Genomic DNA, 25497 nt, shown 5'->3' with positions numbered 1-25497 from the left:
ATCAATCTGAAACTTGATTATATCCAATGAGTATAACATTGCAGTCATTCTAAGAGCTTGGAATAGGATTTCCCAAGCATTACTTAAGTACTGTCCCAATTAAAATATAAAGTCAATAGTTGCATAGCCTCGTTTCCCACATAAAAGAAGAAAATAATAGGAATACAAACTTTCTAATATGCTGATGTATAAGCCTTAAAACTGCCAACTGGTTTGATGATTCAATTAAGTAACCTAATTTCTTCCACACTAACTTCTTGATTTTATGATTCATTTCCTCAAAGCAAGTGAGTCACAGAAACATGAAAATTCATTGAAAATGTTCTTAGTTGTCACTGTTTTAATGCCTATGGAATGTTCATTTCTAAAAGATATGGGAAAGGCACCAAACCACTAAATTCTAGTGTAGTAATTTAACTAAAATGATACTTAAGGCAAAACAAACCAAAAAAAAAAAAATCCCATGACATGATTTACCCCCCCAAAACTGATTTTAAAATGGGCTATAATTCAAAGATTAAAAATGAAATTATGAAATTATTTTAAATCTAGTTTTGAAAAGTTATTAGTGCAAGAGAAATTTGATAATTAAGTCTTTTGGCAATATATGCAAAGTTTAAATGAATGACAGAAATCTTGATTTTAGACTACATGTTGTGCTGTTTTGAGTACACTTTGTTTCAGAAAGTGGTATTTAGTATTTTCTATACACTCTGAAATCATGAGCATTTCACTTTTTCTAAGTCAATTATTTCATAAGGATTTTATTAATAGATATTGGTAAATAGAACTTTGGAAATCTTAATTCAGTATTCTTACTATACCCAAGGCTTTTTGTAAGCTATAGTTTTATGTACAACCTTGTACAGTTTTTTTGACATACAATTCAGAATCTTGTTTATTCTCTTGGACTTTGTTCTGGCCAATACATTTTTTTTTAAATCTTTAAGAAAAACTGTGATTGTTTTAGTGGGTATTTTTCTAAGTAAATGAAAACTTGTATAATGGTATTTTAGAGAATGCCAGCTAGTGCATGTTTCAAGTTAGTGTTTTTTCTCATCACTTATATGTTTATACAGCATGGGACTTTAATAAAACCAGCCTGGAAACTTAAGGATTGTTTTTCTTCTAAAAATGTATGATGGTGTGATCTTTTTTCCGTGTCCTCTTATTACATACTTGTCCTAGTCAACTAATTTATCACTCTGCCACCCTTGTCTTCCACAATTTTCAGACTCTATATTAAACATCCTTTTATTTTGGCACATCTTAATTCACTTATATTTTAACATCAGCCTAAGTAATAAAGGTCGAAAAGGGTAATAAAATTGTTTAGAAGAGGCACCAGGCCAGTTTCCACAGCTTATTTTGTATACCTACCACAAAACCTTCAGGCACAGATGTACTTGTATAATAATTTATTAGGTAATTTATAGGTACAAAGTGCAAACGACTTGAAATCTGTTTCCCCAATCCCTTGAACTTTCTGGATTCTAACTTAGTATTTTAGGAAAGCAAAGGGTTAAAAGCAGAACGTTAGTAAAATTAAAAAAAAAAAGTTTCAAACTTGCAATTCTTTTGATATCAAAAGGTGTCCAGTAAACCAAAATTTCATTACATTGCATTTAAAACTTGGATAGTATAGCACTTGAAGTTGTAGGAGACTTGATTTTAGCAATTAGTCAGATTTAATTGCTTTTGGCAGGTAAATACTAGGCCCTAACAGAGTTACCAGCTCTTCTGACCAGAAAAAGTAAAGACAAGTAGATAATTTTAGTAGAGCTTTAAAAAGCTGTGAAAAAGTTACATCAACCCTTTAGCCTCTAGTCCACAAAATACTACTTCATTCTATATGCTAAAGTAGAAAGCAATTTTATGGATTAATTTTATGGATCAAAGTGAAGCACATAAAAAGGGTCTAAAATTACATTATATTAATCAGGATATAAAAAATTATGTTTTCACAGCTGTTTTCAGGGATGTTAGTTTGTCAAAAATGACCTATGTATAGTTATTTGTTAATCAAGTCACATAACAGAAAGTAGTAATTTTTCTTTCCCCAATACTAAAAGGGGATAATTATACTACTGGTATTATTTGATGATGACAATATCTGCTAATTAGGACATACCATAATATTCTGAAAACCATGATTAGAAAATGTGGAAAATCAAAGAACTGTAAATACTGTAAGTAAAAAATGAGAAACATTTAAAAGTGTTCGTTTATTACAATTTTTACTAGACAAATCCTTATAACTCACATGCCTTTTTGGGGCATTCCTCTGTTTTGTTTTTTAAATAATGGTAGCAAGTACTTTAGCACGAAAAAGTCCAAGACTATAAAGTAACTACTATTTTCTAGTTTAAGATGAAGTATTCTATTAAGAAAACGCATTGTAAAAACATATAAATCAGCAAATTCAATGATAAAATTACTTAGTAAAAACACACACATAATTCTTTGATCCCCATATCTAAAAAAGAAGAAATTTTCATTTTTTATGTTGTAAAATTTTTAACTCAAACACTCAGATGGAGCCAACTGCAGGATTAATTATTAGGCCCACTCTTAACCACTTTATAAAAAATATCAGCAACACCTCACACTGCTGCATCATGACAAAAGAAAAAACATTTTAGAAACAAATCCATTAAAACAGTTAAAATGACTACTTGAGAGTGTTAGGTCTCCAAGCTGGTATCTCCCCACGAGAGCTTTGCTGGCTTCCTCAAATTTCTGAGGCAAAACAAAAATAATCTTATAGCTGCCACTTTGTTCCAAAGACAATTTTCTTAATAAAATAAATTTCTACAGAATTAATTCACTAAAATAAAATCTCTCCCTCAACCCAGGGGGTCTTTTCTTAAAACTGAATAGAAAAAAGGGGGGAAAAATTGCTAGGGAAACAAAGGCATAACCCCAAAAACTCTGCCTCACTTAGGCATCCTGTAGTGATCTGTTACAGGATGGAAGCGAAGGCTTGTGTCAAGTACCTCGTTCTTCTCTGTTTCCCCAACAAAATGTAGGTATACGCCTATTATATGGCTGAGGATAGCAACAAGATAGACTTAGCAATTTGTACAATTTAAAAAAGCAGTATCAAGCCCCCTCAAAAGCTAACTAAAATGGTTAGTTGGACACTTGTGAATGACCCAAGGATTTCTGAGATAACTAATTAGGGCTCAACAAACATAAGGTCCTCACAATGAAATCAGGTCTTCAAGAAGAAAAATGAGTTGTGGTTCGCAGGAACTCAAAGATAGTTTATACCCACTGTAAAACTTACCAAAAACAGGAAATAAAATTCTTTACTAAGAAAGAAGATGCACTATATTTAAAAATCACTGTCAATTTTACTGGAATTTGGAATAAAAAATATACAACTCTTTTACAATAGAGAGCATTTAGATCTCACTTGTCAGGAAAATAGTCTTTCATTATTAAAAAAAAGCTGTTGTAAACTTGCTTCTTCTGGTATCTGTTTCAAGCATTCAACAACCTCTTCAGGAACTCCTGTACAAAAATGAACAACATGCAAAATCTGTACATTCTTTGAAAAAGAATATAAATTGGAAAGAAAAGTACATAGGTAATCAAAGAAGTCAGAGCTCAAGTCTGAACTTGGCCAATAAGGGCAGGTGATCTGAAGAGTTATTTTCGTTTGGAAGCCCATTGACAGTCCATAAGTCTTGCTCTGTAAGAAGTGACAGTCTAGCCAGAAGCTTCAAGCCACCAGCCACGGCAACTTCAGTTCCTACATTAAAGAAACACATATTTGGTGAAACTGTGCCAACAAGTAATTGTAAATTAATCATACAAGTCTTTTTTTTCCCCTCTAAACAGCAATGATATAGAACTTGAGACCCCTTTGGAAATCGAATATGAAATTGTTTTCAGAATATGATTAAATTTTTATTGAGTATAACCTAATTATAATTCTCAAATACACAGCAGTTTCAGTTATTTAATTTTTTTTTTTTTGTACTTCAGGTATTTTTTCGATTTCAAGCTGCGAATAATCTTCAGAAGAAAACGTCATAAGAATGTTAAGAGTAATTTGAAATTGACGACTACATAAAAAATTCATCTGTCAACCATTCTACAGTTGTGTAAAACCAGACAGATCCAGCCACAGCTGAATAGGAAGTTTATAAGGTGACTGAAGCATAAAGTAGCATAATTTGGTCCCAGAGAATCAGTACCCACAGAAGTACACAGAGGACATACTCTTAATGTTACCATTTGAGCTGCTGGTCCATGACACACTTCTGCCACCTAGTGAACATTCATGGCATGACAACTACCGGAGCCTTACTGCAAATTCAAAGCAGCCTCATGTCGAGCTGATGTAGGTGGGAAGGAGTAAGCCATATCCTGAGTATTACTAATAAGGTTATTCTTGGTAGGAAGGGAAAACAAACAAAAGGGGAAAAGAAAAGTAGCACCAAAAAATGGAAGGGAAAATGAGAAAAGACAAAGATGCCCCCATTTTGGACTTCCAAAGTTTTCTGAAGGGTATTTTTTGACTTCCAGTTATGAGAAACTGCATTTTCTTCTCCACGTTAATTCCTTTGGCTAATATTTCAAATCTTATTTTCATTGAATCATACACGGAAAAGTGTTTTATCACCTTAGCTTTTTTGAAAGCACACAGTCATATTATAGACTTCTTTCTAGAAAAATCCAATATTCCAGGGTCAATGTGATAATTGCCTATTGTTGGCAGTATAAACAACCTCCTACATGAAATGAAATGAAATAAAAGCAGCAGCATACCTTAGTAAAATTTAAGGACAAACTTTGTGATGCTGCTGTCACAAGAAAAGAGTAAATTTATGGTATATAAAACCAAAGTGCAATATGAAAGACCCAGAACTCAGGTGATGGGAACTGGAGGTAATTCTTAGGTAGTAATTTGCTTTGAGGTGTTTCACTGCCTCCATCTTTTACAGGTGGCTAGATCAACCTGTTAAATATGATACCAATTTAAAACTATTTTTAAATTCTAAATCTAGAACTTCATCTAGATGTTTAGCTAACTTTCTCAACTCCGGCCTTGAGGTTGCAGTGACTGTGTCCTCAAGTAGAAGGTAAGATTACATGCATCCTTTACCTGGCTGCCCAGCAATGTCTTCCTTTTCAGCAGAATAGAAAATATAATCCACGGTTATGGCGCTTCGGGAATGACAGGTGGTCACTTCTGGAATTCCAGTGTCAGGAAAATAATGCGAATAAACAGATGACAAGCTGAAATGGTGCTGTAAATTTGAAGATAACCTAAATTGAAAAGAAAAAGCGTTTAGCACTCATCAAGTTTTTCATGATTTATAATTCCTCCTATTAAAGCACTTTTTCATTTAATTTCCAGACAAAGCCAAGACATTAGGACAAGTGTTATTTAAATAGACGATATCATAATTTGGCATTCATTGATTGATGCAGTGATATCCAAAACCCATTAACAAGGCTGTGAGATGGGGGGAGGGGTGGTAAGAAAAGCTCAATAATTAACATACTAATGTGACTTGTTATTATAATATTTGAAAGCCTTCTCTTATTAATAAACACGTATTCTAAATTTACAGGCATACCTCGTTTTAGTGCACTCCATTTTACTGCACTTCACAAATGAGTTTTTTACACATTCAAGGTTTGTGACAATCCTGCATCGAGTAATTCTATCGGCACCATTTTTCCAACAGCATTTGCTCACTTTGTGTCTCTCTGTCACATTTTAGTAATTCTCACAATATTTCAAACTTTTTTATTATATTTGTTATGGTGATCTGTAATCAGTGACCTTTGAGTTACTACTGTAATTGTTTTGGGGTGCCATGAACCACGCCCCTATGAGACAATGAACTTAATACTGTATGTGTTCTGACTGCTCCACCAACCAGCTGCTCCCCCATCTCTCTCTCTCCTTGGGCTTCCTTATTCCCTGTAACACAACAATACTGAAATCAGGCCAATTAATAACCCACAATGGCCCTAAGTAATCAAGGGAAAGAAAGAATCGAGTGTCTCTCACTTTAAATCAAAAGCTAGAAATGAGTAAGCTCAGTGAGGAAGGCATGTCGAAAGCTGTGATAGGCCGAAAGCTAGGCCTCTTAACAGTTAGCCAAGTTGTGAATGCAAAGGAAAAGCTCTGGAAGGAAATTACAAGTGAACAGATGAATGATAAAAAAGCAAAACAGCCTTACTGCTGATATGGAGCCTGTTTTAGTGGTCTGGATAGAAGATCAAACTGGCCTAAACATTCCCTTAAGCCAAAGCCTGATCCAGAGCAAGGCCCTAACTCTGTTCAATTCTATGAAGCCTGAGGGAGGTGAGGAAGTTGCAGAAGAAATGTTTGAAGCTGGCAGAAGTTGGCTCTTGTGGTTTAAGGAAAGAAGCCGTCTCCATAACATGAAAGTACAGGCTGAAGCAGCAAGTGCTGATGTAGGAGCTGCAGCCAGTTATCCAGAAGATCCAGCTAAGATAACTCAAGAAGGTGGCTGCTCTAAACAACAGATTTTCAATGTAGACAAAACAGCCTTCTATGGAAGAAGATGCCATCTAGGACTTTCATAGCTAGAGAGGAAAAGTCAGTGCCTGGCTTCAAAGCCTCAAAGGACAGGCTGACTCTCTTGTTAGGGGCGAATGGAGCTGCTGACTTTAAGTGGAAGCCAATGCTCATTTACCATCCTGAAAACCCTCTGCCTGTGCTCTATTGATAGAACAACAAGGCTTGGATGATAGCACATCTGTTTATAACATAGTTTACAGAATATTTTAAGTCCACTGTTGAGTCCTACTGCTCAGAAAAGATTCCTTTTAAAATATCACTACTCACTGACAATGCACTTGGTCACCCAAGAGCTCTGATGGAGATGTACAATGAGATCAATGTTGTTTTCATGCCCGCTAACACAGCATCCATCCTGCAGCCTATGGACCAAGGAGTAATTTCAACGTTCAAGTCATACTGTTTAAGAAACACATTTAGTCAGGCAACAGCAGCCATGGATAATGATTCCCTGATGGATCTGTTGAAAGTAAATTGAAAATCTCCTGGAAAGGATTCACCGCTCTAGATGCTGTTAGAACATTCATGATTCATGGGAACAGATCAAAAATCAACATTAACAGGAGTTTGGAAGAAGCTGATTCCAACCCTCATGGATGACTTAGGGGTTCAAGACCTCAGTGGAGGAAGTAACTGCACATGTGGTGGAAACAGCAAGAAAGCTAGAATTGGAAGTGGAGCCTGAAGATGTGACTGAATTGCTGCCATCTCAGGACAAAATTTGAATGGATGAGGAGCTGCTTCTTAGGAATAAGCAAAGAAAGAGTTGGGGTTTTTTTTTTGTTGTTGTTGTTTTTTAAGAGTTGATTTGAGCCAAAATGACAAGAAAGTGGTTCCTTGAGATGCAATCTACTGGTGAAGATGCTGTGAAGACTACAAAGAGTTGAAATGACAACAAAGAGTTCAGAATATTATATAAACTTAATTGTAAAAGCAGCAGCAGGGTTTCAGAAGATTGACTCCAATTTTGAAAGAAGCTCTGTGGGTAAAATACTATCAAACAGCATCACATGCTATAGAGAAATTGTCCATGAAAGGAAGAGTCAATCGATGGGGCAAAATTCATTTCTTATTTTAAGAAATTGCCACAGCACCACAGCCTTCAGCAACCGCCACCCTGATCAGTGAACAACCAACAACAAGGCAACACCCTCCATCAGCAAAAAGATTACAACTCACTGAAGGCTCAGATAATGGATAGCATTTTTTTTAGCAATACAGTATTTTTTAATTAACATATGTACATTGTTTCTTGAGACAATACTATTGCTCACTTCAGAGACTACAGTATAAACGTAATTTTTTTATGCACTGGAAAACGAAAAAAATTCATGACTCGCTTTATTGCGATACTTGCTTTATTCGGTGGTCTGGAATGGAACCTGCAGTATCTCTCAGGTATGCCTGTATAAGCTTTTTATTGTTTTTGAGAAAGAAAATCAAAGTGGCCTTTAGGAATGCTATTTAGAACCCACCAGACTTTTGATATCAGTGGGGCCATAATTTTCTATGACTATTCTTGCTATGATATATGAAATAATTTTGTACTGCATCTTGAAATAGCTTCTATAATGGTTACATTTACTCCACACTACAAATACATGTGATGTTATGAGTAAGGGTTTAAAAAATCATTTCCTATTAACAAATCATGAATTTTAAGGATCTTGTATGCCATGAAAGAAAACAAAATTAAAACAAAATTTTTTTTGATTCATCCAACAAACATTTACCAAACATCTACTATTGGGTTGTCGGAAAAGACATGACGCATGTTTGCAACAGATGGCATTAGTTCATTTTTGGAAGTACTAGAGTCATTCGCATATATGTTATTGCTATGTCATTTGACAGCTGACAGTTCTAGGTTTATTCTAAAAAAAATTTGAGCAATTTGGCTGAGTTTTGGAGATTTTACAACAAGTTGAAGATGGAAGACCAAACTGTGCATTTTTGCCATATTTTACTGTTTTACTTCCATAAAGGGAAGAACACGCGTCAAGCTTGTGAAAAGTTGCATCAAGTTTACAGTGACAATGGTCTACAAGAACGTCAGTGCCAACGATGGTTCACGAAATTCCGTGCTGGTGATTTTGATCTCAACGACGCTCCTTGGACAGGGAGGCCCACTGAGGTTGATGATGACAAAATAAAGGCACTGATTGAGTCAAACCCACGTTACACAACACGAGTGATTGCAGAAACATTGAACATCCATCATTCAAGCGTTCACGACCACCTGATGAAGCTGGGATACATAATTAAGCTCGATATTTGGGTTCCGCATGAGCTCAAAGAAGTTCATTTGACGGGATGTATAAACATCTGCAATATGCTCATTAAATGTGAGGAAAATGATCCTTTTTTGAAGCGACTGAAAATTGGTGATGAGAAGTGGATTATTTACAACAACGTGGTGCACAAACGATCGTGGTCCCAAGTGATGATTCGCCTCAAATGACATCGAAAGCAGACATTTATCAGAGGAAGGTTATGCTCTCAGTGTGGAGGGATTTTAAAGGTGTCGTGTTTTTTGAGCTCCTCCCAAGGAGTCAAACAATCAATTTGAATGTGTACTGTCGGCAATTAGACAGTTTGAACGAATCCATCATCCAGAAACGTCCAGAGCTTGTTAATTGTACAGGAGTTGTGTTCCATCGCGACAACGCGAGACCACACACAAGTTTGATCACCCGTCAAAAATTATTGGAGCATGGATGGGATGTGTTGCCACACCCACCATACTCGCCTGACCTTGCGCAGTCAGACTTCCACTTGTTTTGCTCTCTTTAAAACTCCTTGCGCGGTGTAACATTCAATTCAGATGAGGCTGTAAATCAGCACCTTGTTCAGTTTTTTTTTAAAGATTTTTATTGGGGAATTGGGGGATGGGAACAGTGCTGGGGAATTGGGGGAAGGGGAACAGACAAGTTGCTGTCGTTTTTGTTCTTCAGTCTAGTTGTGGAGGACGTTGCTTCACTGGCCCAAGTTGGCACCATCATTGCACTCTTCGCGGGTGAGGCAGATCAGTCGCCGGCTTCTGGACGGCCGCTCACTGCGGCTGCTGGCCGCTCACGCTGGCTGCTGGCTACATACGGTAGCCCATGGCAACCCACTGCCACAGGGGCTGCAGCCTACGCTGTCGCCGGCGACTCACGGCAGCCCAGCTCCAGGTTGAGCTGTTGTTCAGCATCTTAGCTGTAGAGGGCAGTGTCACTGGCCCTCATATGTGGGATCCAAACCGGGGCCCTCTGGATCCAAACCGGGGCCCTCTGGCATCCCAAGCCAGCTCTTAACCACCGCGCCACTCGGCCGGCCCACCTTGTTCAGTTTTTTGCAAATAAAGACAGGTCCTTCTACGAGCGAGGAATTATGAAGCTCACTGAAAGATGGCAAAAAGCTATTGAACAAAACGGGCAATATATCATTGATTGATCTTTGTTCTTTTAAATAAATGACCTTCGAAAACATAGACAAAATACGTCATGACTTCTTTGACAACCCAATAAGTTCCAGGCACTATGTTAGCTGAGGTTACACAGATAATGATGTTGCCCTGCTTTTAAAAAGCTCCTATGTCGCTGGCCAAGTTGCTCAGTTGGTTAAGAGCTCGCTCAAGAGTGCGAGCTCTGAGCAACAGGGTCGCCGGCCTGAGCTGAGCTGCCACTGAGCTGCCAACAGGTGGCAGGATGGCTCTGCAAAAAAAAAAAAAAAATCAATAAATAAAAAGCTCCTCTGTCAATGAACAAAGATAGTAGCTTCAAAATGCCCTTATTTCCAAGTGTTAGCAACTATTTATGTCTAAGGACTTATATTTATAATATTATTAAATATAAAATATGTTTCCTACAAACTGTTATCTTACTATTAACTTTTTAGTTTATAGATTTAAACTGCATATAGACATACTGTATTTATATACAGATACATAAAAAGTATTCTTATACCTCATTTTGTTGTAAAAATTTTAGAATTACTCAAAACTAAGTTTTTGTTAGTAAGATTAGCCTTTTAATTAATCTTACTTGGGAGTTTTGACTATTTCAAAGATTTAATCAAATTTTTATATAGTCTTTTTTAAAAATTCAAAGAATTGCTTCCTTTCTTATTCTTGTATATGAGATATTTTCTTATAACAAAGTAAACAAAATAAATACTGAAAAGAAAGCAGATAAATGAGAGATGATTCTAATTTGGTCCCTAAATTTAAATGTTAAAAATCAAAACTATAAAAGAGCCATAATATAAAACTATTAAGAAATTTCAAGAATCTCCCAAAGAGATAAGATTTAAGTTTCCATCTGTTATATTAACATACATCTGTTTCTCAACCATAGCCCCATGCATTCATGCTTTTTTAAAAATAAGAATCCAGGGATCTTCACCTGTCTACCTCTGATGATCTTTTCCTGCAGTTCAAGAGATAAGCATAAATAATTATCTTTTCTACTGACATCTTTTTTGGATCAATTCTCTGCTAGATTGAGATCTAGTAAGTCAAAGGAGGTTCAGGATCCTCTTGAAATCTGAAAAATACTTTTCTGTGATCTTGACCTTTGTTTAAATGTATAAATAACACTGCGTAAGTACTTACTATATGAGTATGTCAAACATTAAACTTTACATGCTTCGTCTCGTCTAACCCTCACAACAACCCAAATTATAGATAAGGAAACTGAACCTCAGGGATGTTAAGTTTCTTGCTCAAAGTCACAAAACTAAAAAGCAGCAAAGTCGCGATTGGAACTCGGGTCTATCTGACTGAAGAGACAGCATTCTTCACCAGAACAAAATCACATCTTCATTTTTTATCCAAGTGCTTTTTGAGAAATGATCAGCAAAAGTCTACTGTTGCTTTCCAGAACTCACTTTTCAGCTGTCACTAGGACTTCTGTTTTGTCCAGCTCTGTTTGTGTCAGATCACTGTCTGTCAGAAGAAAGAGAAATATTTTAATACTATCAATATATTATTTTGTTCTAGTTTGCCTTAGTATAGTCCTCTTACTCTAGGAAGTATATTTGAAGACATATCAAACTAGATATGTATCTGTCTTAAACTAAGACAGATACTTAGTTAAATGTTTCATCTGGAATCTGTTGTAATGATCTCCAGAATTAGCAAGCATAAAATGAAAACATTTCGAAAGCACATGCAGGTAATGCATGCAAAGATAGTTTTGGAAGTTCAACTTCAAAAAGATAAATTTAGAGAGGTTTAAGAAAAGAAATGAGGGCCGGCCGAGTGGCTCAGTTGGTTAAGAGCGTGCTCAAGAGTTTGAGCTCTGAGCAACAGCGGTTCGATGCCCGGCCTGAGCTGAGCTGCCAAAAGGTAGCAGGATGGCTCAGCTAAAAAAAAAGAAAAAAGAAAAATAAGCAAACAACTATATGTTTTTATATATCAATATTCCTGAGCTGTTATCCCTTTAAAAATTTAGTTTTACGTCTTCAAAGAGATACTTATCAAAAAGACTGCCAAAATGTATTGCAAACACTTACCTGTCTTTTCTACTTTTGGTACCTGCTGTACCTCATACACACAGTTCTGTGAGATACCTAGGTTTGGGGGCCAAATTGGAATAGATAAAATTCTTTGTCCCCGTGAAGACTGTTCCTGGCCAGATACCTAAACAAAATTTCAACAGGTATCTTAAGTGAATAGATTTTAAGTAGTTTATGTATTGAAAGTTTATGTCTTAGAGGAAAGGGAATCCAAGAATGGTAAATATTACCCTTTATTCATTATATTAAGTGGTTATTTGTGCTTATAAAATCTTGTTTAAATACAGTTCAGAAAGCCCTTATTACTTACATGAAAATGGCAATCTTTTTCTATACATGTTTTTATCTAACTTGGACATCTTGATGTACAGCTTTGGACTAATACTGCACATCCTTTTTTGCTACCTGCAATATAATTCCTATTATATAAAATACTAAGTGAGATTAACTTATAAAATTTTATACTATCACTTAAAACTCAGTGGTGGAAAACTTATTTTGGTTAAACATACTGAAGATGAAATGATCTAAAGTAAGCAGAAGTGAGCACAATGAAAATAAAAACATGGGATACATTATACTCAGCTAAGGAATTAAAATATTTATCATTGTGTAAAGGAAAAATTATATAATAAAGAAGTAGTAAATTACTGTTTTGCCAACTGTATTGCCCATATCCAGTATTCAAAATTCTATTCTTCCACCTTATGAGTGAAGTATTTATGAAGTATTCATGTCTATCAGTTTTCTTCTTCTCACCCGATTTGGATTTTTTGCTGCCTGCCAATTCCTCCAAGAATGTCGCCATGAATAGATGGAAAGATGAAATTCAACCAGGTGTAATCGCTTATTAGTAGTGTAAAATCATCATAGCTTAGGAAAGGGAGGGCACTGGATCACCAAAGGTTTTCAAACAGCCCAGTGATGACTATTCTCACATTACAATGAGCAGAGGACTAAGTCTGCCTCTTAACAGTAACGAAGGGAGCACTTACCTTTCCTATGGCAAGTCCTTCATAATTCAATTTTCCTTCCTTTATGAAACTATAGAGCGGAGAACCAGGAACAGAATTAAAGTCACCACACATCACAATAGGACAGAAGCTGCCATCTTTCTGATGAGCAACATTGGCAATCTCTGCCAGGAGCATCGCCAGTTGGGTCAGCTTAATATCACCTCTCCTCGGATTATACAACAGATGTGTGTTAGCTACACAGATTGCAGGAGAGGCCCCACTTGCCGTTTTGGGCTGCAAGAGTAACACTAAGCCAACATTGTCTCTGTCCAGCAGAGGAACGTCAGGGCGGTAGAATTCCACTGGGTTCACTGATAAGAGTGAAAACTTGGAATGTTTGAAGCAAATGGCACAGCCATCAGGTTTCCTTCCCGTCCGAATCTTGTATTCACAGTGATAACCTATAAGAAAGAAAGGAATTGAAAACAAGGGACTGCTTTATACACATACACACACACACACACACACGGAGAAACACAGCTCTATTATTTTTAACAATGTTTACCAAAATGTATTCTGCAAAACATTAGTAATGTAGGATGATAATAGGTGTTGGAATCAAAATCATTTGAGACTAGGTCTAAGAAGTCTCTTACTAGCACACTTCATTCAGTCTTAAATACTTATATGCTAATGTGTATCATCACGCTCTTGTTTCCATCCTAGTAAAAGTCAGTCATGACAAAGACAGTAAGGCCTGATGATAATCTACCCACCATGTATCTCTGGCCTTTTTGCCTCTAACTCCTACCCCCATCCCCTCCACACACTGGGCTCACCTGTCTTAAGGAACTCCAACCTCAGGGCCTTTCCCTTGCTATCTCGTCTGGAATGCTCTAGGCATGGCTTGTTCATTCACCTCCTTCAAGTCTTTGCTCAAATGTCACCCTCTCTGATCATTTTGTTTAAAATAGAAACCTGACCCATTCCACTTTCCTTTTTTCTTCACAAAATTATCATTACCTAATGAACTCTTTGCTTGCTTAGCTACTGTCAGCCTTTCTCTACTGGAATGCATGCTTCACAAGGACAGAGACTTTTCATCTGTTTTGCTCACTTCTGTATCCCCATGACCTAGAACACTGCATGGTGTACAGCAGGCACTCAAAAAATATTTGCTGAATGAATGATTGCAAAGTAGGCAGCACTTCTCAAACAGAGAACCTGTTTTTAGAAGTGTTCATTCATAAACGAGGTTCCTAGCTTCCATCCAATAAGCACTGGTAGACACGTGTTATCATGAGGACCTAGTAGAATGGTCCCTGACCTCATGCAACTAACAAGCTTAGGGGGTCTGGTGGTGGGCAGAGCAACTCCTAGAAAGGAAGCTGTAAGAGATTCTTACATCTTTCTCTTCAAATTAAAATTATACACACATGAAAGTTTCCACTTGAAATACCTCAATCTTTTCCTGACCTTTTGAAACTGGAATTAAGTTTTTTCAAAATTAAGATTTTTGGCTCAAATATGCCACATATCTTTGTTAGTAAGTTATGCTTTCACAACATACCAATCTTCCAAAGCAAATTTGGTAAAATAAAAGTTACATTGTACCCAAGGATTCCAAACTTGGCCTGATCTCTGTCCCATAATGATCTTCTTGAACCTCTTGCAAACAAAGTACCTTGGAAGAAGAAAATGGCTTGAATTAAAACAAACATATGCATATATGAATTTTCTGGTGCTTTCATCTTTAAAAGCAGACTTCTAAAATTATGAAAGCCTGATGAAAGCTGAAATAAAATCATTTTTCTTGTAATTTATAGCTCTATCAAATTAATGGTTTTAAATCTGATCAGTGCCCCAAACCCTGCCCTTGAATCACATGAAGCTCTCTTACTACCTAAAACTGGTATTTCCTAAAGGAAATGCTTTTAATTTACATGTCGGCATATTTTTCCTGAATTTACACGTTTATTAGTACTAAATCCTCCTGGTCCTTTCTTAAGAGGTGATTTTTTTTTTTTAATGGAATCATCTAGAATAATCTTTACATGAATTAAATTTAAAATCAAAGGAAGTATTTATGGATACTTACTATGTTGCCAGTCCCTATGTCAGGACTGACCAATACTTAAAATTTTTGGATCTTTTTTTGAAAAGTCAGATTGCTATTTCTACCAACAATCATTAGCAAATGACTCTTTGAAAGTCATGATACCTTATTTAAAACTGTTCCATCACTATATTTAAATGTCTTCCCTCCTTACCAAAGGGAGAAAACTAGTATTTAGTTCACAAATGAACCAGTTAACCCAACTTTTTCTTGTGTGAAAAATTTTGATGATATTTTGTACTTACATCTGCATCAAAGTGTTTAATTTCTTTCAGAATATTGGGAAACCTAAAACTCCAGTGTAATACTGGCCGCCGGCAGTGTCTATAGAGGTGTGAATTATCTTCCAATAAATTTTGTGAAAGTATATTATAAGACATCACTGAAAAGTCAAACTTGTTCTCACTGTCTTCACATTTGGAGTCAACATTTTTGTCTCCTAGGATCTTCGTTTTTTCTTTATTATGGTTACATATATATTCCCAATGCCGTTCTATCGTGCCTGTTAAAACATATTGGACAAAATATAAAGAATAAAAAACATAACACATATTTTCCTGTATATATTTTCTTGCCTTTTAAAAATTTGCATAGGCAGTAAACAACATATTTTCCCCTATTTAGTAGCACTAAATAACTAGACATTTATTACGTCCCGCTTGACAGGGGCTGGCGTTTGGAGGAGGGGCGGCGACGGGTTAAGAAATCACAGGAGTCAAAAATAGAGTTTCTGCGGGCCAGGGGTCTTGTCTGTGCAGACTGAGAGAGCAATCCCCTGGCCCGCAGAAACTCTATTTTTGACTCTTGTGAGTTCTAACCCGTCGCTGCCCCTCCTCAAAACCCCAGCCCTTGTCACGCGGGATGTGGTATCTGGCGCCTTAACATGGGACCTCGAAGAGGAAGAGGGAGAGTGAGACTCGAGTCTAAGAAAAAAGGTTTAAAGGCAATAGGGCCCCAGGGAGGAGCAGGGGCAATTACCGGATAAAGAGGTAGGGAATATCCCGGGGAATTTAACCAGGGTAAAAGGGACGTGATAGACATTGTCATCAAACTGATTAAAAGGCAGTAAAATGACATATTGACTGACCGAGAGGTAAACTACAGGCTTAAAAAGATCTAGCAAGTCATTCTGGAGGCTAAGAGCGTGTGTTAATAAAACTAAAACTATACCAGGATCATGGTTTTTCACTTCTTTATGGTTAGGAAGTGGCTCGGCCACAGACATGCTTAGCAACTTTGTAACCATAATATGCTTGTATGTCACAGTTAGCTTTTCAATAAGATAATTCCACATTTTTAAATTCCCTATTAGTAAGATAAGACCACCAAGTGATGAACTAAGTTCCAGAAACAACTCATCTCAGACTTTTGCTTTAGACATGAATGAAGGATGTGTAATGGCAATATATGGAAGCATTATTTAGTATCTAAAACACAGGTGGAAAACACAAACAAAATGAACAAAAACGACGTCTTCTTAATGCACATCAAAGCAAAAGTTAAATGTAACATGGTTACAGAATGCAGGTAAATGGTAATAGCTGATCGAGACGAACCTAGCATGCAGCAACCAGGAATGTGTAATGGTTTATGTTCTGCAAAGACATCATGTACCTTGAAAAAAGTGATGAAAAGAGAATCAAAAAGCATGAGATTTGGCAATTATAGGCAGACCCTGACGTAGAAATGTCCACTGCGTGTGTGCATGTGTGTGTGTATGTCTTCCTCACCCCATCATTAAAGAGCATACTCATACCGCCATGGAAGTCATGAAGAAAAATGTGGAACTTTTAGAGAATCCATAAGTTTAAATGAAGGAGAAAACAAGAAATGGGGAGAACTTGGAAAAATAGATTTGGAGCTGGACTTCCAAGCATGAGTAGATTGTGTGGGAAAGCTCGGCCCTTTTCCTGCCTGAAGGCCTTCACTTCACTGGATTGCAATGCCTAAAATTCCAGCAACGAAAAATTAAATTGAGGAAAAATATTCTATACACAGGGGGAGAAAGACTAAAAGAAAACACACCAGTATTTTTAAGAGTACTTATCCCTGAGTGGTAGGATTGTGGGAGATTTTCCCAAATCATCGACAATGATGATATACCGGGTGTGCCAAAAAAATGTATACACATTTTAAGCAATGTTATCTATGCTCAAACAGTAGTTCATCATAATCAGAAGTGTCTGGACGCTGATGGTAACCACTTTGAGCACCTCTTGTAATTGCAGAAGTCAAATGTGACTTGTATTCATCTTTTGTTATCAGTATATACTGAGTATTACAATTAATAGTTTTTTCCTTTCTTAAAATGTGTATACAATTTTTTTGGCATCCTCTGTATTTATTATCAGAATACTAATATACTATAAAAATGTCCATGAAGTAAAATTCAAAAACACCCTATGATAAATTAATCAGATTACTTTCTTCAAAATCTAAATGCTGGTATCTGCTGCACTGAGGGAATAGAAATTTTGATCAAGGGATAGAAAAGGAGGATAATTTTTGTGATTAGTGAGGTCTGAGTGGAACATGGGAGTTGGAGACTTATGATACCATGAAGGTACTTGACCTGAGGAGAAGGGTAAAGAAAAAAAGGTATAAGGAGAGAAAAGGAAGTTAAATAAAAGCCTTCAACGATCATAGAATTTAGCCTAGTTTGTCATATGCCCAGGAAAGGGAAGAAAACTATTCCTTTCTGTTTCCTTTACGGAATATGGAGAACCCTACCCCCAAAGGCCCAGAACTAAGGCTAAACGTATTAGCTCTGCAGAGCTACTTTGAGATTTATAACTGAGTTTCTATGGGAAAAACAGAACTGATTCTCAAGAATTCATGATCAAGAACACTATTCATTCATAAATTGGGGAGTACCTATGATGATTTAGGCACAAATCATCAAGTCTTTATATGTATAGGAGATGGAAAGGGCTCCAGTTATGAAAAAAGGTGTAAGCACTCATCAGTTATAGCGCTACCCTGGTGTCACATTTAAATATGAAAGCTGAAAACACTCATTCATAGTTTCTTATAAACTATGTATACGTAAACTTAATTCATTTATGTAAAGGAATATTAATGGATTAAGATTTTTATAGTCCTGGCAATTAAGAGTTTGTAAGCCAATTCTTTTTGCAATTCCATTTTTTAAAAATGACTCAGACCATCAAATTATCTAATTAATACGTGGCTTTCAAACTCCTAGAGGCTGTACAATCCTTCGGCATTACTTTTTATGTCATGAACGTCAACCCCTGGTATACTGGACTGGGGCTGGAATGATGGGGTAAACACATTTGTCCTGACCACATCTGCTTTGAATAAACATAAAGAAATGTGTTCAAATGCTAGAGGTCCAGGGAAGACAATGTGAATACTGATGGAGTAAACAGTCTTTGGCTTCCATATACTTCACAACATAAATTCACACTACAAAAGCTTATATACCTTCCATGTCAGGAGGAACAAGGTGATCACAGCAGAGAAGACAGATGAATCAAAGAAAGTAAGCAATAGGCCTGATCAGGTTTTTAGGGTGCCTAATTAAAAAGTCATAATTGTGTCACATAAGTCCTTCAAAATACCACTTTAAAGTGATAGGCAAGTTAGCAATGCTGTTCTCTTGATTGAAAAGTATTAGTGAAATATCGGGAGTCACAGACATGGCTTAACGAGGAGCATTTTCCTTATTCACAATACCTAGGAAGAATGGACATATAGAGAGTCAGGTTGCGATCCAAGTTTATCAGTGTGCAAATGTAATTCCCCATCCATTAAAGGGAAAACACCACCACCGCGATTTTCTGAGTACCTACTATGAAGCCAATAGTGTGCTGGGCACTTTGACATCTCTTTTCATCTTCGATAGGCTTTCAAAGTAGGTATTACTTTACACTAGGAAGCCAAGGAGCAGAGAGGTTCAGTAGCCTGTCCAAGTTCACACAATTAGGGGTGGAGCAGAATGAGAGCAGGGAGCGGTTCCCGAGCTCATGCTTATGTCATTATTCCACAGCGCCACCTGAGAGCCACCAGGTTTACAAAAGGCTAAACAAGTGTGCTGACCTGCTGAACAATGAATATGTGAATGAAAAGCACTCTCATGTCATCATCATACAGCCCTCGATTTACAGACTATGGGTTGTTCTTAGAAACCTAATTCTAATTCCTCTAAATACACCTTTCTCATTCAAAAAAATATTTATCAGCATGTGCTGTGGCTAAATACCATACAAATAGATTTTTCACTGCTGAGTGCTTAGGATTTCTACTTAAATACGTAGAATTTCAACTTAAAAGAACATAAGCAGGGCCGGCCGCGTGGCTCAGTTGGTTAAGAGCTCACTCAAGAGCGCGAGCTCTGAGCAATAGGGTTGCTGGTTCGATTCCTGGCCCGAGCTGAGCTGCCGCTGAGCTGCCAACAGGTAGGTGGCAGGATGGCTCAGCTAAAAAAAATAATAAAGCATAAGCTAATCTTCTAGCTCTAACTTCCAGGTGAGACTTACTCTGAATATCTTCTTTTGACAAACCTATGTTCACTCCCTACACGTTAACACTCACGCAGCCTACTTTCAAATATTTTCAGAGGAATTATCTTCACTGAGACCCACAGCTCAGTAAGAACGACAACTCCAAGTTATACTTAGACAATTCATGTATAGTTGCGGGGGAGGGAAGGGGCAGGACTGGAAGCACAGAGGGAGCCTAGTGAACTGTTTAGAGTAAAAAGAATATGAGAAAAATAGAAAAAAACCCCACTTTGTTTAGAAAAAACTGTTCTCAAAGTTGAATAAGATGTGGTTCCCTTTTTAAAAGATTAAAACTTCCCACAGACTCTCAAGATTATAGCTATAGATTCCAGTATGAGAAATACAAAATTAATAAGCTAAAATCTTATTCTGTAAAATGTCTTTCATTTGACTGTTTATATTAAAAAAAATCCTTTGTCTTATTTTTTAAAGTTAGCATTAAATAAGTTAGCATTAAACATAAAAACATGAAATTTTATTTTTTAATACATCTGTGAACTCCCAATAATACATCCGCAATTTCTAAGACATCTAAGGACCTTTGTTTAAAAAACACTGGATTTGAAAATTGTTCTTAATGTTTTAATCTAGTCCTTCATTCTTTTCCACTTTATTCTATATGAAGAATCACTTCTATTTTTACTGTCAGTAATACACAATTAATTAAAGATTAAAAATAAAAACTTCATTAAAAAAATAATTTCTTTTTCCCTAACAGAAAACTAATGGCTGAAAATAAATACCAAATACCTCTAAAAACTGCAGTTTTTCTTGAGTATTAGATATGAAAGTTTCAATTAGTCTATGGCTTATGTCTATTTCTGCACCAAGATACATGTCACCTTTACCTTGGTGTTTTCTTCGTTTTGATGAAGGCTCATCTCCCTCAGTGTTCATGATGTAACTAGAGAGATGACACAAAGATGTCTGGCTCAGGTTGTCAGGTCTCCAGTTCCAGTACTGAAACTGAGTTCTAGACTCAAACAAACAAGGTGGTCTCCAATTTAGTGAAAAATGCCTACTACTGAAGTACGGGTAAGGAGCACGAGAATAATGTCCAGGCCACCTCATACAACTAGAAATATGTCTGTTCCAGCAACAACTTTGCAGATTCTCCCACGGTGTGGTCCAGTCTCTGCCCAGACTCCTCTGGTGATGGGTTAACATGGGGTATCTAAAAGAAATAAACATATTCCTTGAGACACCACTTTTTGTTCAGCTATAGCACATGAAATCTAAATGTTTCCTCAAGGGAAGACAATGTCTAATATTTAAAATCTGACTTCTAAATCTGTGGATGGGGGAAAGCAGTCATGATTTAACTATTAGCAGCAATATCTCAATACTCTCCTTAAACAACTATGAATGGTATTCTACACACTTAACAGGCTCCCAAAACACCACATACACTTCCAAAGCCCATAGTTCAAACAGCTCGACCTGGAGCTGGGCTGCCGTGAGTCGCCGGCAATGGCACAGGCTGCAGTGGGGCTGCAGTGGGCTGCCATGAACTATCGGCAGCTGCCGAGAGCTGCTGTGAGCCACTGTGAACAGCCATCCAATGGCCAGAGACCAACTGTCTCAGCCTGGAAGAGCACAATGACCACAATGCCAACATGGGCCAGTGAAGCGACATCTTTCACAACTAGTCTGAAGAACAACAGGACAGCAACTTGTCTGTTCCCCTTCCCCGATTCCCCAATAAAATCTTTAAAAAAAAAAAGAGCCCACAGTTCAGTTCAACTGAGAGATGAATCAACCATCAAACTGGTATTCATAATAGCTCTAGCATCTCATATAACTCAATAGGCAAACAGAATCCACAGCAAAAATAATACTGAAATCAAATATGGAACACATAAGCTGACTACAATTAAAGTGAATCTCTCCTCCAACTTGGTTCTGGAGTAAAAACACATTTTTGAACCAAGGTTCACATTTTTATACCAAGGTTATATTCTCCAAACATTTGTATAGCTAAGAAAACAAAAGCCTATCACAATTTCACAAAACTACCTCTCTTGCTAATCAGGTGGATAATTTATTTTTCCACCACCACCCCTTTTTTTTTAAAGCATGCTTCTCCTTGAGGGAAATGAAAGAGGATAGAGATTCCTAGGAATTCACCAACACTCTAAACCCAACAGTACCAATTTAACCTATCATCCAAAATTCTCCAAAGTAGTGTTATCATTATGTTGACAATATGTTGCTCTCAGGTTCAGTTAAGCACCATCTTCTTATACTATTCTGGCAAAATGTTAGGATTGAGAACATCTATCTTCTCCTCCAGAATTCCTTAAAGGTACATTTCCAAGATAGTCTCAACAATGTCCACTTTCATCATCAAAGGAATTTTGCTTACACTGTATTTTGTTATTTGACATGTATATATTATGTCCTTTTCATTTTAACATTTGAATTTTGTATTATATATTTTTGCAGTTTATGCATTTTCAAATTGTTTTCTAAATTCAACTTAATTATAAATCTTTTTTTAAAAATGAAATTTATTGGGGTTAAATGATTAGTAAAATTACATAGGTTTCAAGTGTATAATTCTAGAACACATCATCTATTTATCACATTGTGCGCTCACCACCCCAGAGTCTGTTCTCCTTCCATCATCATATATTTCACTAATTGTAAATCTTTAAATGCATTATTACATGGGCAGAGTATCCTGCGTTGTGACAACTCTGAAAGCCATAGAGATTTGGGCATTTGCTCCATACACTGTCTATCCTAATAAACTACCGTATTGAACTATAATACTTGCACTATAAAACTCATTCTATTTGTAGTTGCTTATATAGATGTAACTACAGCTCTTAAGATGATGAGCTCCTTCAAGGCCAGAACTTCCTTAATCATTTTAATCTGTCTTCCTAAGTGCCTAGCACAGTGCCTGGCACACAGCTGGTACTCAGGAAAACACTGTTGAACTGAAGCGTCAAGTCCCAGGGCTATAGGCGTTAAAACCAGATTCCCATAACTTATGCAATAATGAGTCCCGTGCTGTGCTTCCCATGTGTGGCACTCCAGTCGGTTTTATATGGTACTCGGTTCAACTTTTTGATTTTTAATATCTAAGTATTTCTTTTAAAGTGTATTAGGGGAAAAAGTCAGTACATCAAACCCAAAATTCCGCAGGTAACTGCTTAAAGCGACGCGAATGTGGTCAGCACCGATCGATGGCCGCTTTTTTAAATGAGTCAATTTCAAAAAAACACACACAAAAAAACCTAGTAAATAATACAGGTGTGAACGAGAATGTGGTAATAATCGTTAAGGCTGGTATGTACGTGACTAAAGTTTGAGAGGCACTAACACAGCAACAAACCAACCCCTCGGCGTGTGAACGGCGCGCGCGCGCCTCCCGCGGGGTCAGGCCGCCCCGGGACCGGCTGCGCCAGGCGGACTCCCCGCGGGCGATCAGCTCCCGGGTGGTGCTCAGGGGCCAGAGAGGAGGCCGGCGACCCGGAGGCTCAGGCAGGCGGGAGGGAGAAGCGGGCCGGGGCTCCAAGGCCAAGCCTGGTGGGAAGGGAATCATCGGCCGATGCGCTCCGCGCCCGGGCCCTCGCCAGCCCAGCGTCCCGCCGGCTGCGTGCCGGGTTTACCTATCCTTCGGGGTCTCCGGAGGCTCGTCACGGCCGCGCCACCACCCCGACCCTCTTCCTCCTCCTTCCTCCCCAGCCCGCCCCGCCCCGGTTCACCCCGGCTGCCCGCCCCCGCCCCCCGGCCGCCCTTCCTTTCTCCCTCCCGTCACCTAGCCCCACTGACCGGCCTCTCCCCACTGCACAGCGGCCGTAGCCCCTCCTCACACAGCGCCACGCTTCCATCTTCCCCCTCTGTGGTCGTCCAGGTCTCAGGCGCCTGCCTCAACCTCTACAACCGATTTGGCGACTGAAAGCTCCGGGGACTCCCCATCAATACCCCTCGGGCCTCCCGGCCCAGCTGCAAAGCATGCTGGGAGGCTCAGTCTCGCCCGCCGCCAAGTCCCCATCTTGCGCCGCGAAAGTCACTGAATTGTCTCAACCCTGAATTTCGTTCAACCAGCATGCGCAGAGCGTGTGAGGCATGGGCAGCCATTTCGGAAGAGGGCAAAACACCCGCCCTCGGTCTTAAAGAAACAAATAAACTGCCGACCAGTTTAAGGCCGATGGGAGGGTGTAGTGTAGTTACTGTATGAGAACTAAGAAGAAAAATGATTTTCGCGTACTTTTATAATGTCCTTGGGAAATTCGGAAGGTGGATGCCCACTGGGTTCCCACAGAACTGAGGTACTAGGGATTTTTGCTATTAATTTTGCGGGAACACTTCCGCTCAGATCACTTTTAAACGTTATGTGTTTGTCATGTGTGTCCATCTCTATCAAATTTGGTATAGGACTCTAAGATTCTTGGAAAATTGTTTTTGGAAAATTGTTTAAGTAATGACCCCTCCAAGAGGTAGAAGTGAGGAAGAATAAAGTGGAGAGAGCAGAGGGAATGCGGGACTCCCCCTGTTATAGGCAATTTGGAAGAGCAGTGGAGTCATTTCTTGGGAACCCTTTTTCCCCCCTCTTGTGTTAATAAGGAAATCAGATGCATTTGAAAAACAAAACAAAACTTGTTCCTTTAGTACAAATAGAGTTGATTCCCCTTGTTTGTGGTAGTTACGTTCTACGAAGCTACTGCCAACGCTTAGTGAATACTGAACCATTTCTTCTAGGGGAGCATGTTAGTGGTTTTTGTTTTATTTTGTTGAGTTTCTTAATTTCTCTTTTTACATTTATCTCTCATTGCTATGTGTTTGGAGCAGAGGATTCCTTCAGGGCAAGGACTTACATATCAGCTGAAAGCACAAATATATTGTGTGATGTAATGCCCAGAAACAATTTCTTTGTTAAGTGCAGAATCTGTGCCTCAAGAGCCATGAGGACACTGAGCACAGGAAATGGGAAGACTCTTAAGAGTCAAATGGACTTGGGTTTTAACACAGACCCTGACACTTCCCAGCTGTGGCATTGGCAAATACTCGTATATCACTGTTTGACTGCAGTTACCGCATCTCTAAAACTGGAGCTAATAATACTTATGAAATATTGTGGTGATTAAATAAAATGATAGCTGTGAAGTATCTGTTATAAGACACAGAGAGGCAGAAATGTTTTATTTTGCATCAACTTTGTATGCAAAACAAGCCTGAACACATAAAATTGGTTAAATAAACTATGATATACTGAGTAGATAATATACATATAACAGAACTTCATGGAGACCCTTTGGGAAACTGTCATAGGAAATTAGTATAAAAACAAGATAAAAATGTTATAAAATTAAATGAAAGGTAATACAGTGTAGATTCAATATATATGGTATCCATTTGATACTTTCAGGTTTTTTAGACAAGAACCCGTATGCTAATGTATAATAATCTATTTTGAACTATTGATTGATGTAAATTTCTCCTATTCTTCAAGAAACCTTATATCCTTTGTTAATAAAAATATCCCAATTAATGAAGTTACATAATCATATTTATATATAGATATGCGGTATAAAAATTACTTTTGCTCTTGAAAAAAACAGGATTTAGCAACATGTAGATTGCAAGGAAAAGCTAACAAATAAAGATTAAAATCCAAAATTTGAAATGTGTCTCAACTCCCACACATGTTCTTATACTTCACTCTCAACCTCTAAATTCTGGAAAAGATTTCTGCATAACCTAACAACTTTTACAATAAAAATATCCCAGGTTGTCATGGTGACATAGTTCTTGCCCCTGTGGAACCTTGTAGTCTGGTGCAGTGGTCTCCTAATTTCTTATGGTCGTGGAATATTT

General features: G+C 37.7%; 1 protein-coding gene across 6 annotated transcripts; it reads right to left on the bottom strand.

Annotated features, from left to right (window-relative positions):
• Positions 1-1403: 1403 nt before the first annotated feature.
• Positions 1404-23689, bottom strand: ANGEL2 (angel homolog 2). 6 transcript variants are annotated; one of them, XM_019635533.1, is made up of 9 exons: positions 23452-23689; positions 20517-20842; positions 15388-15644; positions 14641-14710; positions 13066-13487; positions 12068-12194; positions 11441-11498; positions 5117-5280; positions 1404-3757 (listed from the first exon to the last, which is right to left on the bottom strand). In XM_019635533.1, the coding sequence occupies exons 1-9, from the start codon at positions 23508-23510 to the stop codon at positions 3606-3608; spliced, it is 1635 nt and encodes a 544-aa protein (XP_019491078.1). In that variant the 5' UTR covers positions 23511-23689; the 3' UTR covers positions 1404-3605. The 6 variants fall into 6 exon arrangements, with proteins under 6 accessions (XP_019491078.1, XP_019491081.1, XP_019491079.1 ...); XM_019635536.1 differs by having other exon boundaries at positions 23493-23689; XM_019635534.1 differs by lacking the exon at positions 23452-23689 and adding an exon at positions 23289-23364.
• Between the last annotated feature and the right edge of the window lie 1808 nt (positions 23690-25497).

This window comes from Hipposideros armiger, unplaced genomic scaffold, assembly GCF_001890085.2.
Source record: "Hipposideros armiger isolate ML-2016 unplaced genomic scaffold, ASM189008v1 scaffold_22, whole genome shotgun sequence".
Lineage (NCBI taxonomy): Eukaryota > Metazoa > Chordata > Mammalia > Chiroptera > Hipposideridae > Hipposideros > Hipposideros armiger.
Note: the sequence above shows the minus strand (reverse complement) of the source record. Positions and strands in the feature narration are given on the sequence as shown.